Below are 19642 nucleotides of genomic sequence, written 5' to 3'. Positions count from 1 at the left end.
CTCCCTCGGGGTCCCCGCGGGCCGGCACTCGGGTGGCCGCGGCGCGATGGAGGCGCCGGCCGAGCTGCTGGCCGCACTGCCCGCGCTGGCCACTGCGCTGGCCCTGCTGCTCGCCTGGCTGCTGGTGAGGCGCGGGGCGGCCGCGAGCCCGGACCCCCCGGAGCCCGCGCCCCCAGAGCCCGCGCCTCCGGCTGAGGCCAGCGTGAAGCCCGCGCCGCCCGGACCCTGCGCCGCGGAGCCGGCGGCCGCGCCCGAGGGGCCGGTGGAGCCCGCGCGGCCGGACGAGCCCGAGGCGGCGCCGGCGGAGGCGGAGGAGCAGGCCGCCGAGGAGAGGCAGGTACGGACCCGCCCTCCCGGGCGCCCCTTCCCACCCCGGGGCCCGGTTGCCCCCGCGATTCGGCGCCCCCGGCCGAGCCGAGAACCGGGCCCCCAGCCTCGGGCCAGGTTGCCCCAAGAAGGGCAGAGCCCTCGATCGGCAGGAAGGAAAGGTCCCGGTGTGCCGACTCTCAGCTCTCCCTCGAAGTGTGGCAGAGCCTCGGAGTTGTGGGTTGTCGCCAGGCTGGCTTTCCTCTGCTTGGCCTCTCCTCCCCTGGCACGGGTCACACCCACCCCCCTCCCCACCCCCCCACACACACCCCTCACCCTCCAGCCCACGGGATTTCAAATGCACGTGTATGTGGCTTGTTTCCAGGGCTTCAAGGATGGCGGTTGTCCTGCTAGTAATATGATAAAATAGAATACTTAAAGAAGGAAAACTGCGTTTTCTTTTTAGGCCAATTTGGAATTTGAATTCCTGAGTCATTTATGTGTGAAACCCATTGGGTGGGGCTGAAAGAAAAGTACTGGACCATTGCAGTCCTTTTTGTAGTCCTTTTCAAGCTGCATGGTGCTCTGCACACCTCACCTGGGGCTGCAGATAAGCCTGGCCAGTGTGCGGTGTGCAGGATAAAGCCTTCCTGCAGTGCAGCTGAGCACTCCCCAGGCCCACCCTCCTGCTTCTGCTGTCCTGCAGCTCAGTCCTGACCCCTCAGTCTTGTTTCAGGATAGATAGCCAGAGAGGTAGTCCTTAGTAGAAGTAAGAGCTTCAGGATCTTAGTTCCCCAACCAGGGATCGAACCTGGGCCCCCAGCAGGGAAGCGCACACAGAGTCCTAACCACTGGACCACCAGGGAATTTTCCGATGTACCTCTTGACATTAGAAATCTACTTGCTAGCCTCACATTCCCAGGATTTCAGCGCCCTTGGACCCTTGGGGCCAGCGCCAAGGGCCCAGAGCCTGATCAGAACGCCTTGTTCTGACTCCAGGGCTCCTTTCCTTGTGAGGGAGGCTGGCCGGGACGGTGGAAACCATGAGCGAGCGGTTTTTGGTGCGTTGTCAGCGTGCCTGCAGTGCCCACTCTGAATTTTGCTGGACACAATGGTTTATACTGGAGAGAACCCTTTGACAGGAGGAGGAGGCAGCAAGGCTGGGTGGAGGCATGCTGATAATGGTTCCAGACCCCTTGCGAGCAGGTGCTTTGCTTGACAAGAGGGTGACTAATTGTGTCATTAAAGTGTATTCTAACCAGCTTGAGCAGGGCTGCTGTATTCTTCCCAAGGAGCACCGAGGCCCTGCTGTTCTTGCTGCCCTCACCTGTGGTGTTGGCAGGTAGGGTTTGGACACGTGCTGATGTGTTAGCTTTGCTCCTGTGTTTAGGATTCTCTTGGGAACAGGAGATGCATAGGGGCTATTCTCAGGCTGCCGCTTGCTCTCAATCGGCCATGTTCCTACAGTGAACACATTGGCCCCTTTTCATCCAGAGGCAGGTTCTGGACTGAAGTTTAAAATGTCCTTTACGGACTTCCCTGGCAGTCCAGGGGTTAAGACTCCACATTTCTGCTGCAGGAGCCTGGATTCAGTCTCTGGTTGGGGAGCCAAGATCCCCCATGCCAGGCAGTGCACTCGTGCGGTGCAGCCAAAAATTAATTAATGAAAAATTTAAAAAGTCCTTTAGTAGTGCTCAGTCATCTCCTGATCTTCCAGATTACAGTGCTTCTGAAAGAAGTTTCTACAAGGCCTCTAGGCTGTCAGCAATATATCTAGGTAACGGGTTTCGTGGTGGCTTAAAAAGCAGCCGTATCTGCCTCTCCCTGGGAGAAAGCGAGCCCTGTGAGGGTGAGTAGAGGCTTTGAAGGATGAGGCGCCTTATGGAAGCTCACATGTTGGTCACAGACTCGGAGCTGAACCTGATGCACTGCCCGAGCGGATGACCATAAGAGCTGAGGCTTGTGTGTCCGTCCTTCGTCTCCACGTCCTGACCTGACATGATCCAGACAACAGGAGAATTAAATCTGTTTTCCTCCCTTGGAGGTCTTGCCCTTCCCTTTTGGGTTCAGCTCTCCAGCCTCTTCTGAGCTATCAAGCCCCTGTGACTCCGATTGTGCATAAGGCCGGGGGCCAGGTGCTGGGGACACATATCAGCTGTTCCCGACTCCTCTGCCTTGCTGCCTGTGGGATTACCCTGGAAGAAGCTGCTAAGAAACTGTCCGGAAATGGACTTGCGCATTTTCAAGAGCGGGTCCCAGGGACTTCCCTTGTGGACCAGTAGCTGGGACTCCGAGCTCCCAATGCAGGGGGCCTGGGTTCAATCCCTGGTCGGGGAACTAGATCCCACATGCTGCAACTAGGAGTTCAAATGCTGCAACTAAGACCCAGTGCAGCCAAATAAATAAATATTAGGGGAGAAACGGAGCAGGCGATGGCAGCCCACTCCAGTACTCTTGCCTGGAAAATCCCATGGGCGGAGGAGCCTGGTGGGCTGCAGTCCATGGGGTCGCTGAGAGTCGGACACGACTAAGTGACTTCACTTTCACACATTGGAGAAGGAAATGGCAACCCACTCCAGCGTTCTTGCCTGGAGAATCCCAGGGATGGGGGAGCCTGGTGGGCTGCCATCTATGGGGTCGCACAGAGTCGGACATGACTGAAGCAACTTAGCAGCAGCAGCAGGGGAGAAAAAGAGCAGGTCCCAGTACTTTCTTCTGATGACCATGCTGCCCCGTCTTGGAGAGCAAGCCAGAAGGCCCGCTGGGAAAAGTAACTCACGTCTGGGTTTGGGGCTGCTGTCAGCCAGCCTCCGGTCTGTCTGTCACTAAGGGAACAGCAGCAGCCTGGCAGAGCAGCACTTAACGCACCTCTCCCCTCCCCCCTGCTTTTTCCATTAACCAAGCCCCTTCTAATCCAATCATCTTCCTTCCCGGTGAGGCCTGGGAGGCCCCGGGGCAGCTGCTGCCCAGGCTCACAAAGCTGATTATTGAGAAGCATCCAGAGCCCAGGGAAGCCGCCTTCCGCTGTGGCTGTGGGTCACGGGGAAGCGACCCCAAGGTGCAGGAGAATCGAGTCGCATGAAGGCCCTGGATGGGCTGGGAGGCTGAGCAACCGCTGAGGGAAAGGGGGTTATATCAGGCAGGCCAGGGAGGCTGAGCGGAGAGCAGTGTCGTATTATTAAACTGCCTGTCATTTCTCTGAGGAATTAGTGTGGAAGTGGGCAGGGATGGAGGCGGGCATGCCCACTGTCACAAAGAATTATGGGGAATGATGTCAAGAACAAAAGCTGGTCCCTTGTAAGGCCAGGAAGCAGTGCTTTCCGGCGCTGAGGTCGTTTAGTTGCTTCAGTTGTGTCCAACTCTTTGCAACTCCATGAACAGTAGCCCACCAGGCTTCTCTGTCCATTGGATCTTCCAGGCAAGAATACTGGAGTGGGTTGCCATTTCTTTCTCTAGGGGATCTTCCTGTCCCAGGGATCGAACCCGTGTCTCCTGCATTAGGCAGGCAGATTCTTCACCACTGAGCCACCTAGGAAGCCCACAAGGTACAGGTTAAGATTTAGGATTTGCAGACCTCTCACCTAACGGAGACGTGGATTCCAGCAGGGCTGTATCATAGGATGCCAAACAGTGGTCATGGACAGAGGATCAATGTCACTCAGTAGTAGAGGGGTCGAATCGCTCTGTCTGAGCCAGGACTCAGGCATCCTAGTACTCAGGCCCTCAATCTGCTCAGAAATGGAGAAGGGACTTCCTTAAGGCTGCTGGGCAATGCAGCAGGCAGGGAGACATTTAGAGCTTAAAGGAGACTAAAGAGACAGGAAAGACAAATGAAATACCTGGCCCTTGATTGGATTCTGGATGGGGTGGGAAGCTATAAAGAATATTTTAGAGATAACTGGATCAAGTTTCAAATGAATGATTTATTAGATCATTTTATTGTATCAATGCTCACTTTCTTGAGCATGATGCCAGCATTGTGATTATATAGAAAAATGTCCTTGTTCTTAGGAAGATGCATGCTGAAACATCTAGGGATAATATGTCATGATTCAGATAGTTACACACCCACACACACACACACACACATCATGGGTGTGTATGGAGAGAGAGTACAGAGATGGAAAAATGTTAACAATTGGTGAATCTAAGTGAAAGGGTATAGGAGAGTTCATTGTATTATTCTTCTCTGTAGGTTTGGGACTTTCCAACATCCAGTGCTGGGAAAGAAGGAACCTGATGGGGAATTTCTCAGGAAAGGGCTTGGTGTTTCAGGCACTCTGAGGGTGCCTATTTGATTGAGCTGCACAGCCTCCTCTGTCTGCCCTCACCATGCAGCTGGGCCCCTGTTCGCCTTTCTGACGGACGTTATCTTGCTGTTGGGCCCATCTTAATACCAGCCTTGTCACCACAGGTCTGTCCCCCAGGGAGCTGCAGAGCCCCCTAGCCTTCTCAGAATGACCAAGAAGGTAAATCCCATCCCCCATCATCTGTCCTGACCTTTGTTAATTTTTTTTCTTTATTGTAGTTGCTTTTCTTTTTCTCTTTTGTGTCCTGAGCTTCGTGATGTCAATGTAGCCCCACTTTCTGTTCTCCTAACAGAAGTCCATTTAGTGGATGGCCAAACAGGTATCTGGCAGTTGTTCATACCACTTTGAGTCTTGTCCTTTGGTCCCCTCAGGCTCCTGTAACACAGAGTACTACTATAGATTGGACTTCACTGGCAGTCCATTGGCTAAGAATCCATGTTCCCACCACAGGCGGTACAGGTTTGATCCCTAGTCAGGGAACTAAAATCCCGAATGCCCTGTGGAGTAGCCAAAAAAAAAACAAAAAACCATTAAACAACAGACATTTATTTCTGCCAGTTCTGAAGTTTGAGGAGTCCAAGATCAAGGTACCAGCAGATTCGGTTCCGGATGAGAACCCACTTCCCAGCTAGCCGACTGTTGTGTCCTCACACAGCACAGAGAACACTCAGGTGTCTTCCTCTTCTACTATGGGCCTAATCTCATCATGGGGGCCCCAAGGTCATGACCCCATTAAACCTAATTGCCTCTCGAAGGCCCCACCTCCAAGTGGGGGTTCAGAACTGGGGTTCATATGCTGAACTGGGGGTTCAGCATATGAATTCTGGGGGATACAAAAACAGTCTGCAACAGATCTAGTGATTTTCTGGGGGTGGAGGGACAGAAATAATCCAAATGTTAGCAAATTGGTAGAAGTAAGGAAGGGAAAAAAGCTGAACACAAAACTGGAATAATGGGACTTCCCTGGTGGTCCAGTGGCTAAGACTCCACATTCCCAATGCAAGGGGCCCAGGTTCCATCCTTGGTCAGGGAACTAGATCCCCCATGCACAACGAATATCAAAGATCCAGCATGCCACACGCAACTAAGACCTGGCACAGCCAAATAAATAAACATAAATATTAAAAATTAAAAAGAAAGTCATGGGAATAGTCTCTTCACAATAATTACAACAATGTACATCAACAGAGGATGAGATGGTTGGATGGCATCACCGACTCAATGGACATGAGTTTGAGTAAAGTCCAGGAGTTGGTGATGGACAGGGAAGCCTGGGGTGCTGCAGTCCATGGGGTCACAAAGAGTCGGACACGACTGAGTGACTGAACTGAACATCAACAAAACAAGATGACGCAGAGGGCTGAAAGCAGAGTTCAACATTTAGTCTTGTAAAAGGGTATGTTTTGTAAAGTTCTTTGAAAGTGAAAGTTGCTCAGTCCCATGGAACTCTTTACGACCTCACAGACTGCAGCCTACCAGACTCCTCTGTCCATGGGATTTTCCAGGCAAGAATATGGAATGGGTAGCAATTCCCTTCTCCAGGGGATCTTCCCGACCCAGGGATCAAACCAAGGTCTCCCACATTGCAGGCGGGTTCTTTACTGTCTGAGCCACCAGGGGAGCCCAAAGTTCTTTAAGCCCATAATTTAATTTTTTTCATATGAGAAAGAAATTGGGGCTTTCCTAATAGCTAAATTTTGTTCTTTCTTTCAGCGATAGAGTTTTGTTTGCATGTGAAAAATGTAGCTGTCAGTTAAAATTTTTCTGCTTGGTGGGAAAAGTAAATTCCTAAAGAATATACCTTAAGGGGAAAAAAAAAAAAGTGCCTGGCTTCAAAGAGTTTTAAATAAAACACTGAGCGTGCTCACTTTTAGACAGCTTCTCTTCTGTAGCGCTTTCCTTCCCAGACTACAACGTGGGAGGGCTGAGACCAACTTAGGCCTCCGGTGGACATTTTTTCTGAGAAATGCCAAGTCCCTAGTGGCCAGAGCATTTCTGGAACAACCTGAGTCTAACCACGCTCGGTTTTGCCCTTGTTGAGGACAGATAAATGGAACAGGAGTCCGGAAACCTCCTCCTATCAGGCCCTGATGCACAGAGCCACTGGCTGCCCTTCTGATACCTTGCTGCTTGGTCCGAACCAAAAAGGAAGGCTGGGATGCTAATAGCAATCATTCCTTCTCTCTCGCCAGGGAGGTGGGCGCATGGGTCCCTTTCTGCTGGCTACAGTGAATAGCTAAAGAATAGCCAATGAGATTGAATGGCCTGAAGAAAATCGAAATGCAAGAATTCAGGGAACTTGCTTATCTAGTATTTTTGCCTCTGAATAGCCCTGGAGACTTGGGGAAGCCATTTAACTTTGGGTATGAGTTTTCCCAGCTACAAAACGGAGGGGTTGAGCTAAAGGGAGGTCTGCAGTCCGGGACCGTTTGCTTTCTAGCCATCAGCTCTTGTTTCATGACCTGGGTAGCAAGCGTGTGTGTGTGTGCGCATGTGTGCTTATTTGGCAGTGTCGAGTCTTAGTTCTGGCGCTCAGAGTCTTAGTTGGTCACGTGGGATCTTTGGTTGCGACACATGGACTCTCTAGTTGTGGCACTCAGGCTTACATACTCTGCTGCATGTGGGATCTTAGTTCCCCGACCAAGGATCGAACCCAAGTTCCCTGGCATTGCAAGGCGGATTCTTAACCGCTGGACTACCAGTGGTTGTCCCTGTTTAATCCTTGCAGACATTGCTAACCATCTGGTCAACACAGCCCTGAGCCTGGCCTCAGCAAGGGCCTAATTCTGTGACCTCGGCATTAACACTCTCCCGGCCGAGTTCTTACTTGCTGAACACTCAGAGTTTGAGATCAATCTCAGGACAAGAAAATACCTCTGGCCCAGAGGCCTCCTATGAAAATCAATAAGCCTACTCTAGGGTCAGACAATCCTTTATCTTTATTCCTCATGATCTAAAACTGGTTTCCCTTCCTTGGGTAGAGATCTTAAATGCTGGCCATCTGTGTTCTGTTATTATTCTTGGAGTTAGTCATGCTCAAAATTCTTCAGCCTGGCTTTCCCCAACACAATGATCTCATTTCTTCTGACCCTCTCGGATTTGGTCAGTCTGATTTAGTCAGACTGATTTGATCAGTCCCTTGGTTTTCCTCCCTGTCCTTGACCTTCTCTGTTAATCCTGAAATGTAGAGATGAGAATTCAACCTAATTCTCACTGATTGAGGGTCTGGTAGATGCCTGATTGCTACCTCAGGGGTTTTTTTGTGGGTTTTTTTTTTTTTTTTTAATGAAGCTTTTGATGTCCTCTAAATCCTATTTGTAGGAACAGTGCCAAAACCCGTTAATCTGATAGGATTGAATCTGGCAGGCTGATGTCTGAGCCAGACAGAGTGGCTTAGGGTTAGGGTTTGGGGCTTGTGAATGTGCCCTCAGTTGGGATCTGAGGTCAGAGTCCAGGATGGTCCTTTTAGTCTGGACGTTTGACCACACCATCCTGCAGCCTGACTCCTGGTGCCCTGGGGCGATGTGCAAGTTCTCAATCTCGCTCCACTCTCCCCCAACCCCTGCCCCTTGAGTCCAGGGATTACCCGGTGCTTTCCTTTTGCTGGAAAATCTCATGCTCATAATATCAAGTGGAGGACTCACATCTGGGCCCGGGCCTTCCCTGGTGGTCCAGTGGTTCAGAATTCACCTTCCACAGCACGGGGGGCTTGTGTTTTATCTCTGGTCAGGGATCTAAGACCCCACATGTGCCACAGGCAACTAGGGAACCCATGTGTATGTGTGTGTATGTGTGAATCACTCAGTCATGTCCGACTCTTTGCGACCCTATGGACTGTAGCCCTCCAGGCTCCTCTGTCCGTGGAAACTTCCAGACAAGAATACTGGAGTGGGTTCCCATTTCCTTCTCCGGGGGATCTTCCCGACCCAGGGATCGAACCCAAGTCTCTTGTGTCTCCTGCATTGGCAGGCTGATTCTTTACCACTGTGCCCACCCCCACACACACCATGGCAAAGACCCAGTGCAGTCAAAAATTAAAGTTAATTAATTAATTTAAAAATAGCTGAGGATGTCAAAATATATACACCCAGCCCAACACCATCCCAGCGGCATCTTGGACATCCCCCTTGCCCTCTCTAATGAGCACCGTAGGTAGCAAATCCGTTCTCCTGAGTAAAGCCCCTTAGTGGCTGATAGAATAAACCTCACCCTCTTACCCGGGCCCCTGAGGCCCAGCAGGACCCCACCTCAGCCTTTTCTTCAGCCACCCCCCTCTGCTCAGCCCACACGCCAGGGCTGGTGGACCCTCCCCGACCTAGATCCTCATGGTTGCTCCTCCTCCCCTATCAAGTCTCTATGTCCTTGACCACCTTGGCGGATATGCATTCCCCCAACACGGCATCCCATCTGGGCTGACTTCCTTCTCAGCGCTCAGCCCGGGCTGAGGTCATCTTTTGTTTCAGCCTATGCTGTCGGCCGCGGCGGAATGTCAGTGCGTGAGAACAGGGTCCTTGCCTGCCACGTCCAGAGCCACATCCCCAGCTCCTAAACAGACTTGGCAGACACTGGCACCCCCAAAGTACCTGCTGATTGAATAAGCTGCAATAATAACAAAAAGACAAGAAAACTCTGTCAGTTCCTGCTGACAGGCAGGCTCTGCCTCCCCGCAGAACCGCCCTGGGCAGCAGGAGTCTACTTCTCTATGTACCCAGGGCCTTGCGTGTCGCCCGCCTGCAGAGCATCCCTAAAGTCATGTATTATGCTCCAAAGAGGCAGACGGCTCTGTAAGCTAGTGATCCCCCCGATGTAAGACGAGTTCAAACACAGACTGGATAACTGGCAATTCATCAAAGGTTTGATCAACGGCCGTTTTCTATTGGGTAGAAGCCACATTAAATCAGTGGCCTCCTAACATTTTTGAAAAAGAGTTATTCATTTATTTTTGGCTATGCTAGGTCTTCCTTGCTGCACGCGGGCTTTCTCTTAGTTGGGGCGAGTGGGGGCTTCTCTCTGTTGCGGTGCGCAGGCCTCTCTTGCTACGGAGCACAGGCCCTCGAGCTGGAGGGCTTCAGTAGTTGCGGCTCGTGGGCTTTGGAGCTTGGGCTCATTAGTTGTGACGCATGACAGGCTTAGTTGCGCCATGGCTTGTGGGATCTTCCTGGACCAGGGATCAAACCCTTGTCCCCTGCATTGGTAGGGGAATTCTTAACCACTAGACCACCAGGGGAGCCTACCTTCTAAGACTTTTTAAAAGCCTCAATACCTTTTACCCTCCTCAGTCTTATACAGACGGAACTCCAGTGCATGGAGGAAAAGTGGAACTGCTCTGGGTGGTGGTGGGGGTGGTCTCAGCCCCTTGGCTCCTCCCTCTGCCCTCGCAGTGGTCCCTGCAGCAGTTCCACACGGCTCCAGGGCTCAGCCGACCGAGGGTAGAATAACTGAACTCAAGATCGTCCAAGTTGGATCCAGTGATCTCAGAAGACCCTGTTCAGGGGAAGGAGGAGGGCTCAGGGGTGAACAGCCAAGGACAGATCCGTACCTGAGGCTGTGGTCCCAAGGATGACCCTATGTTCCAGCCCACGCTCTCCCCACCAGCCATGCATGGCGGGTGGGAGGGGACAGCACTTCCCAGGAAGCTCTTAGACACTGACCTCACTGAGTCTGGAAGCCAGAGAGCTTCAAGAGCCAGGGGATTCTTGGACTGAACATGGCAACCACCATTATGGGGCTTTGAGAAGGAAAAACATGATGAAGTCATCATTTTAAGATATCCTCAGAAGAGATGATGGCAGGAGAGTGGAGTGTCTGTGGTGCCCATGAAGGTACTGAGTGATTGAGGCAGGAGTGGGGAGAAGGAAGAGGTGGATCCTAGATGGCTTTCCAAGGCGGGGAGAGCAGGTTCAATCCCTGGTTAGGGAACTAAGATCCCACCTGCCATGTGTCATGGCCCCATAAAAAGGAAACGGCAGGTTGGCATTTACATTCCCAGGCCATGATGAAGAATCAAGATGCTGTGACTGCAGGGAAAATTGGGCAGGTTGAGAAGGGCCAGTCTGAAGCATGGGATGTAAGTTCCTTGTCACAGGGGATGAGCCTTTTCTAGCTGCACGTGTGGAGCTGGCCTGAGTGGCCTCAGCTTGGAGCTCTCATCTGGAGGCAGGGGTGGCAGAGTTGTTTTGATGGTGCAGGCGAAGAGCAGCCTGGCCATGACCTCTGCCGGCCCATCCTCCCCACCCAGCACCCGCCCAGCACCAACGCCCCGGGCACTGCTGCTGTCTCGCTCCCCTCTGAGTGCCGAAGATGAGCAGCCTGATTGCCTGATGAAATCCTCCTGGAAGGACTGCCAGCAATGTCGAATCCGCTTGAGCCGGGAGGCAGCCCCTGAGCCTTGCCTGTTCTCGGGGCCCCTCTCAGAAACCTTCTCTGGAGACCAGGCGGTTGATTGGCCTGTCCCAGGCTGCGGCCCAGAGCAAGGGATGCTGTGGGCCCCTGAGAGCTTCCTGTTATCTCAGTCTTTGCCTCCACAGGGGAGCTGGACCTCCTCGATGCCCGCCTGGTGGAGTCCTGGTCCTCCAGGTTTAAAATCAGTCTGGATTAACTGGGAGGTGGGTGGAGATGGGTGTGTTGGTGCAGCTCAGGTGGGTGGTCTCAGGGTCCAACAGACCCTGTTTGCAGGACCCCAGGGCAGACTCACCTCCTTAGGCAGAAAGAGAGTCAGACAGACAAAAAGACATCTGTCTCTGCAGCCATCTCTCCCTGTCTCTGCTCCACTTGAGCCTGTGTATCAGCCAGGGCAGCCATAAATGGCAATGAGCTGTCTGCAGCGTGTGCCTCTGGCTCCTAGGGGCTCCAAGAAGCCTCCTTCCGAGCCCCTCTGTGCCCTACAGCCTCCTACCTGTCCCCTCTGCCACCCCTCCCCTCTTGGCCTCTGGGGGACCCCTGTCTTTGGGCTCCTGGCCTTGGTGAGGCTGTCAGGAGGCCGTCCCTCCACCTGCCTCCATTGATGGAAAAGCTGAATTAGAAAAGTAACCCAGGGACTTCTCTGGTGGCCCAGTGGTTAAGACTGTATGCTCCCAATGCAGGGGGCATGGGTTCAATCCCTAGTTTGGGAACTAGATATATAAGCTTTGATATTTGCTCACCTGATGCGAACAGCTGACTCATTGGAAAAGTCCCTGATGCTAGGAAGGATTGAGGGCAGAAAGAGAAGAGGATGAGATGGCTGGATGGCATCATGCATCAGGCTGGATGCCCTGGACGTGAACTTGGGCAAATTCTAGGTGATGGTGAGGGACAGGGAGGCCTGGCATGCTGCAGTCCGTGGGCATGGAGTCACAAAAAGTCTCTCTCTATATATACATGTATATAAACTAGCGGAGGAGGCAATGGCATCCCACTCCAGTACTCTTACCTGGAGAATCCCAGGGATGGGGGAGCCTGGTGGGCTGCCGTCTCTGGGGTCGCACAGAGTCGGACACCACTGAAGTGACTTAGCAGCAGCAGCCTCAGCGGCATATAAACTAGTCTCTAAGACGCTGGTCAGTGAGCTGACTGGGGTGTGGTCTCGGCCTCGGGCCTGCTGTGGGGGACCAGCATGATGAACCCCTGCACTCAGTCCCTCCTGCCTCCTGTCTTGCCAGCGCATCCCCAGGTACTGCTCGCAACTGCAGCTCTTATCTTCTTTCTCCCCATTTTTAAATTCCCAGTGGCTCCTCAGTACCTTGTCCCCTGTGAGTTCTCTGGTCCAGGCCCTGCTTTCCTGGCCTCCCACACCCTCCCTGCAGTCACACCAGAAGCCAAGGAGTCACTGAAAAAGCTGTCATGTTCTAGGCCTAGCCAGCTCTTCTCAGACCCAGCTCGGGATTCTCGTCCCTCCTGAGGCTTCCCCTGCACCACTCGGGCTCAGCTGAGCTCTCCTCCTTAGCCCCACCCAGGGATCGAACCTGGGCCCAGAAGTGAGCGTGCTGAGTCCCAACCATTGGACCACCAGGGAATTCCCAGTATAGTCCTTACTGAGACAAAGGCTTCAACATTTTGCACACGGTCTCACTTTATTCTTTTCCTTCGCGGTGGTGCACACAGCTCACCATCTTGAAGTGCAGAGCACTGGACTGAGGCTAAGAGCTCCCACCTCCAGAAGGGTTTCCATGGTTGTCTCAGTCGCTCTGTTTCTGAAACCTGCCCCTCTTGTTGTCGGTATCAGCACGTTTGGTTTTTTGGGTTTGCTCTGTTTGTTTGGGGTTATTTTTTGGCCCCAGGGCATGGCTTGCAGGATCTTAAGTTTTCCAGCCAGGGACTGAACCTGCGCCCTCCACAGTGAAAGCACTGAGTTCTAACCACTGGACCACCCGGGAGGTCCCCAGCACTTTTGTTTTACTGCTGGGTACACACTTTTAATAAACTAAGGGCAAAATGCAATTGAATGATATTTTTTTAAACTTTTTTTTTTTTTTTAAATAATGGAAGCCTTTCCATTATTCTGTTATCTAAAAGCCCAGTAAGTAACCACCTCCCTGGAGCAGCCCCCACTCCCCACCCCCCGCTGCTGAGCAGCTGGTATGTCAAACAGGCAACAGCCTCCTGGCAGAACTTGAGATGTTCTGGGCTTGCAGAGAGGGGTGTGAGTGGACAGTGACAGTGGTCAGGACTCTGGATGTTGGTGAGAGAAACTCATCTTAGGTGAGCTTTCGTGGAACCAGGATTTGAGTCGCTCACGTACAGGGGAGGCTGGGGTAGAATGACCTCGGGGCAAATCACAGCCAGGGACTCTCCACCCGGTGACCCTGGGTCACCCCCAGCTCCCAAGCTTTCAGCTCTGGGACCAGAGGTTCCTTGTGCCCAAGCAGAAATCGGGCCCATGGTTCATATCCGCCTGTCAAATCCATCACAGGGCATGGCGGGGGTGGGGTGGTCTGACTGCCTGTCTGGCAGTTCCCACCAGGACCACAGGCTTCAAGGAACACCTTTTGAAAGAAGGGGGTTTCTGTGCAGGCAGAAAAGAGTAAATGGCCGATTCAGCAGTGTTTTCCAAACGTCAAGTCTCACCATAAGAAATCTATTTAAATTGCACCCACGTTTATAAAGTCACAGAAGCTTTTTAAAACGGTATCTACCTCTACCACACATACACACACACCAGTATTTGTCTTTAATTTAATTCTGGGATACAGGGTGCCCCCAAAGTCTTGTGCAGTTTTAAGTCTTAATAACTTAAGAAGTATAAATGCTACAAACCTACAAAACACATCGGTTGAGTATTTACTTATTTAAATTCCTTTTATACTTAGTTTCCTGACATTTGAATGCTGTATTTTTCATTTTAAGTCTTTGTAAGTGCCAGAATCCAGACAGACAGGGCAGCTAGAGGAGTCTCCTCTGGGCATCTCAGACACTGGGTCAACCTCCCTTGAGGTCACGTCCAAACTGTCACGTGTGCATCAAATCCCATAAGATCACGGGGCTGAAATCACAAAGGCAATCCTATTAGTCACTGACCATCAGCCATGAATATTTTTTCAAAGTCTGAAAACCAACCAGAGCCACTGGACGGTGGTATTATGTGAGTTTGGATAAGAAATGTCAACATATTTTAAATGTAAATAACCTTTCAAATGTCATTTTGGGAGATGTTTGGAGCATTTGTGCTCCTAACGTTATTAAATCTTAAAACCACACTGAGACATTGGCTGCACATTTTTAAAATACTAGTAGCAACCTCTAAGTTGCTTTCATGACCCACCAATGGGTTACAGCCAGTTTTTTTTTTTTGACATGGGCTATTTTTAACGCCTTTATTGAATGTGTTACAGTATTGCTTCTGTTGTTTATGTTCTGGCTTTTTGGTGGTGGGGCATGTGGGATCTTAGGTCCCCAGCCAGGGATCAAACCCGCACCCCCTGCGTTGGAAGATGAAGTCTTAACCACTGAACCGCCAGGGAAGTCCAGTTTTGAAAAGCACCACACTTCAAAAGTCAAGAGCAGAATTCAAATGTAAACCGGCCTTTCCCCAAGGGAATGTTGGCAGGTCAAATGACGCTGCCTCCCTTTGGACTAAAGAAGTCTGCATCAGTTCTTGAATTTCCCCTCTTGCATGGCAATTATCTGGGTTAATATCTTTCCTACTGGATGGTGAGTTCCTTCACAAAGGGAGTGTGCTCGCTTTTTTGTTGTTTTTCCTTTAACCTTCGTGTCCCTCACACACAATAGGAGAATTGGTCTGCTCTCTAGTCTTGATATTGGGCTTATTTCTGGGCTACAGCTCTGATTAGATTCATCTGTTTTTTTTTCTTTTTCCCTTCTTTCTTTTCTTAAAGGAAAATATATGTAAAATAGCCTCAGGCTCACTGTTCAGCGATCCCTGTGTAGCATTTTAAAAGTGCAGTTCATGTGTATTATTAGAAAATCCAAATTACACTGAAATGGGTAAGATGGAAGGAAAGGCCGCCCCCACCAGCTCCTCTCTCCAAAGGCAGTCGCGGTTAATGGAATCTTGGATGTGCTTCTAGAAAACATTTTCTCCACATTTATGAGTGTGTGTGAGTGTCAGTCGCTCAGTCGTGTCTGACCTCATGGACTGTACCCAGCCAGGCTCCTCTGTCCCTGGAATTTTCCAAGCAAGAATACTGGAGTGAGTTGCCATTTCCTTCTCCAGAGGATCTTTCTGACCCAGGGATTGAACCCGTGTCTCCTACTTGGCAGCTGGATTCTTTACCACTGAGCCACCTGGGAAGCCCACCTGGGTGCTGAGCTGCATGTAAACTGCTAAGTGGAGAAGAACCAGCTCCCGCCTCCCACGCCACTTCTCCTGGCGGCATCTTGTGGGGTCCATCAAAAGAGAGTTACAAGAGACCCAAGGGAAACCTTTTGGGTTTGCCACTTACAACTTGCTTTTTTTTTTTTTTAATATTAATTATTTTGGCTGTGTCAGGTCTTAGTTGCAGCATGTGGGATCTTTTAGCCAGGGGATGTGGGGTCTAGTTCCCTGACCAGGCATCGAACCCGCTTCCCCCAGAGCATGGGGTCTTAGCCACTGGACCACATGGGGAGTGCCATGACTTGCTGTTGGGCTTGTGCAAACTTTGTCTCCCAGCTTAGCTTGCTCTGATTTGGCCGGGAGCCTGCCTACGCATTTTGCAGAGGCTGCGGACTGCTGGACCCTGGGGCTCAGAGCCTGAAGGCCTGGGTCTGGCTTGTCAGCTGTGCTGCCCCGTCCCCTGTGGGGCACCCATTCACGTCTGTGCTCCCCTCTCCTCCTCCTTCCTGCTCTGCCCTGTCTGCCGCTGGGCTTCCTCGGTCCCCTCGCCGCGCCCTTCAGTCCCTCAGCTCCCCCACCACCTCCCTCTCATCCTCCAACATTCCTGCAAGTTGAAGTCACCCCTTCCTCTCCACCAAGGCCATCCCGGGACATTCCTTCCAGCCTACTGTTTATTTTGTCCGTGCGTCCATGGGAGAGAACTGGGCTGAGAGAGGTGGAGTTCCAATTTTGGGAAAATGCGATCTGAAACGGTCAGGGACTGAGAAGAGGTTGGAGGAAGCAGAGATGGAGACTGTGAGCGCAAACACGGCTGCTCTGTGATGCTCGGCCCGGCCCGGACTCCAGAGACCCCACCAGCTTTCCTCTCTTGCCTTTTGGGTTTTGTTTGTTTGTTTGGGGTTTTTTTTGGTTTTTTTTTGGCTGCACTGTGTCTTTGTTGCGGCACGTGGGCTTTCTCTAGTTGTGGCACACGGGGGCTTCTCTCTAGTTTTGGCACACCGGCTCCAGGGCGTACACACTTAGTTGCTCTGCAGCATGTGGGATCTTAGTTCCCGGACCAGGGATCGAACCAGCATCCCCTGCATTGGAATATGGACGCTTAACCACTGGACCACCAGGGAAGTCCCACGTGCCTTTTGTTCTACTCACTATAGTGGGAGGTGGGAGTCACCCAGTCCACTTATCAAAGTGGCACCCAGCACTTGACCCACCTGGAAAAGGCAAAGGAGCCAAAGTGTCAAGGTAAAAAACACGGGTCCTTGGCCTAGAGTCTCACCCCATCACCTCGGACAACTGGCACTCACACTGACATCCCTGTTTCCACCTGCTGTTGACTGTGGCCCCTTCTCAGGAAGGACCTCCCAACCACACTCGAAGGACAGTGCGGGTGCTGTGCATGATCAAGCTGTCCCTGGGCGGCCCCTGCCTCTCCCCGAGACGTCCTGTCCATTGCTGCCCCATGTCCCCGAGGTCCACTTCCGGTCCACAAGCACATCTCTCCCAACAGCAGATCCAGGGGTCAGGTCACTTTAACCGAGGGGTCAAACACCGAATGACAGTATCGAAGAGTAAACCGGGTGCCTGGGCACTGACCCTTCTCCTTGTCTTGCAGGAAGCGGAGCAGGAGCTGGACGGTGAGGAGGGTCCACCGCAGGCAGGGCCTGAGGAGGAAGACGGTGAGTGGGACCCGGCCACCAGGTTGCACAGTGCTGCCCCCGGAGGCCGGCATTATCGCCTCTGGCTGTGGGGGCTGGGCTTTGCCGTGGTCCATTGGATTCCCCAGATGAGGATTCGAGTGGCAGGATGAAGGGGCGTGGATGGTGGAGGGGGAGAGCTGGGGGAGAAGGACTGAGAAGTTGGGTCTGATGCAACCTGGAGAACACTGAGGTCAGAGCCTGCTCCTCTCTGATCCCACCTTCGCACCCATCTTCATGCTCACCTGCTTTGCTCCTTTGGCCATCGCTTTTCTATCTATACCGTATGCGTGCCTGTATGCTGAATTGCTTCAGTCGTGTCCGACTCTTTGTGACCCTATGGACTATAGCCCACCAGGCTTCTCTGTCCATGGGATTCTCCAGGCAAGAATACTGGAGTGGGTTGCCATGCCCTCCTCCAGGGGATCTTCCTGACCCAGGGATCAAACCCGAGTCTCTTAGGTCTCCTGCATTGGCAGGCGGGTTCTTTACCACTAGCACCATCTGGAAAGCCCATCTATACAATATGAGTTGTCTGCAAATACAGACGGCCCATCACTGACCTTCTATTTCCTGCGGTGCCTAACGCCCTTCTCACCCCCACTTTGTGCATTTCGTGTTTCTCTCAAATACCTCGGACCTATTTCACAGAGACTAAAGCCACTTTCAGGGCCGCCTCTTGGGTTCTGCAGGTTAAAGTTCCCTGGAGAGGAAATGTCTGATTTCCAAGCAGCTCTAGCTGACCAGCCAGACCTGTGTGGCCCTCAGATCCTAGGTAGCCGGTGGGATAAACAGGGAGTGACCGGGAGCCTTGAGGAAATGGACCAGTTCAGACTTAACTGGGTGGGAAGCAATGTGTTTGCTCTGGGCACCCACGGGGACCAGCGCCCCAGACAGATGGGACCCAACACAGGGTGGGGCCTCTGCTGGATCTGTCATGTTTTATTTCTTTATTTAAAAAAAAAAAGGAAGAAGAAGAAGCTGAAGCAAAAATAGCAAAATGTCAGCATTGGTCAAATCTATATGGCATGTACACCGAGGACTTATTACTCGCTGTACTTTTGTGTATGTTTGAAATATTTCAGGCTTTTTTAAAAGGGGGGATTGTTGCTGTGATTTTTAAGTCAACAGCTGGCAGGGGCCCCGGAAAGAGAGGGCTGCAGGAATGCAGTAACCGGGGCTGGTGGTGTGGGCCAGGTGGCCAGGGTTGGGCTGGGACTGGGGGAGGGGGTATCTGAGGAGGCTTCCCCCACCAGGAGGCTTCCCCCACCAGGAAGCCCTGCAGAAAGGGCCTTGGGTTTCTATCCAGACAGCTTTAGAGGAAGGGGGTGGGACAGAAGGGGGGGTGGGGAGGGGTGGGGGGGTGGGGCGCGGGGCATCAGCCCCTTGCTAGGGGCTCCCTTTCCGCTGCTGCTGGTTCTCTCAGATCGTCTGCAGGAACCACGGCCCTGGGGCCTGTCTCTGCCACGTTATTGGATCCTATTAGTGATTTGGGAATGCAGAAGGCAAAAGCCAAGGCTGCTGGTAGCCCCAGGGGGCCAGGACAAGGGGAGGCTCAGCAGACCCCTCTTCTGGAACACTCTCAGACGTGCAGCCCCACACCTAGCCATGTGCAGGGTCAACGGGGCCCTCCCTCCTTATCTGACTGCGGCTCCTGGACCTTGCCCATCCCCCAGGCCGCCTCCTGGCAGCCCTCTGGAGGCCGAGGCAGGAGAGGTGTAGGGCTCCAGCTGTCAGAAGTGCACAGGAGAGGCCCCCAGGCCCTCTGCAGTGAGCAGTTCCGCTTGCTAATTAATTAGTGTTCGCCAAGGTGCCTTCCCTACTAAGTGACTGGGTGGATTCACAGAAGACGGCATGAGGAAGGCCCCCTCCCTGGGAGGCTCTCACGTTGAACCCCTCCCTGGTCTAGCCGCCTTGGATGTGGCTGTGTTTCACTCCGTCACCATTATGGGAGTAAGCAAAAGCCTTTTTAAGTGGTTTGTTCTCTCCAGCTCGGGAGAGAAGCATTATCAGACCTGCCCCACAGGTTGGAAACCTTGAGCAGTACCCAGCTGGCAGCATTTTTCTGCTTTATGTTTCTAAAACATAGCAACACCATGACCTTGACATCGAGGTTAATCCATTTTCTTTGTCCGTTGCCTCTTCCTGAGGGCCAGAAGCCAGCATGGCCGCAAGCTCGTTCTGAGACTAGCTCCGTGTGATTCTGTCCCTTGGCAGGTTTTTTCCTGACCACCAAAGACCCCGGCCCCTCAAACGACGGCCCCAAATTGCTCAGCTTGGGTCCCAGATCCCCAGATGTCACAGTCCAAGCCCTGAGCTGTTGGAAGCTCCTGATGATGCTGCGGCCCCTTGGCTCATCAGCCTGAGCTGTGCTCAGCCTGGAGGGGAGAGCAGCTGATGGGAGTGGGGTCTCCAGGGAGGGGGGTGGGCTCATCCAGTCTCAGCACCAAGCCCCAGCCCCAGCTCACCAGGAGGAAGAATGTGCTCTTCATTCATTCAGCAAGCCCTGCAGAATGAATGAAGAGCCAAGTGCAGAGTGAAGAGCAAAAAATATTCAGCTGGTCTCTGCATTTCCCATC

At 52.4% G+C, this 19642-nt stretch overlaps 1 protein-coding gene across 1 annotated transcript in view; it reads left to right on the top strand.

The window, feature by feature from the left end:
* MXRA7 (matrix remodeling associated 7) overlaps positions 1 to 19642 on the top strand; it is a 31737-nt gene continuing 12095 nt past the window's right edge. The window contains exons 1-2 of the mRNA XM_055575220.1: positions 1 to 337; positions 16982 to 17045. Of these exons, the coding sequence (XP_055431195.1) occupies positions 47 to 337; positions 16982 to 17045 (355 nt within the window). The 5' untranslated portion in view covers positions 1 to 46. The remainder of the gene's footprint in view (positions 338 to 16981; positions 17046 to 19642) is intronic.

Source organism: Bubalus kerabau, chromosome 4 (genome assembly GCF_029407905.1).
Source record: "Bubalus kerabau isolate K-KA32 ecotype Philippines breed swamp buffalo chromosome 4, PCC_UOA_SB_1v2, whole genome shotgun sequence".
Taxonomy (NCBI): domain Eukaryota; kingdom Metazoa; phylum Chordata; class Mammalia; order Artiodactyla; family Bovidae; genus Bubalus; species Bubalus kerabau.
This window is presented reverse-complemented; position numbering and strand designations above follow the sequence as displayed.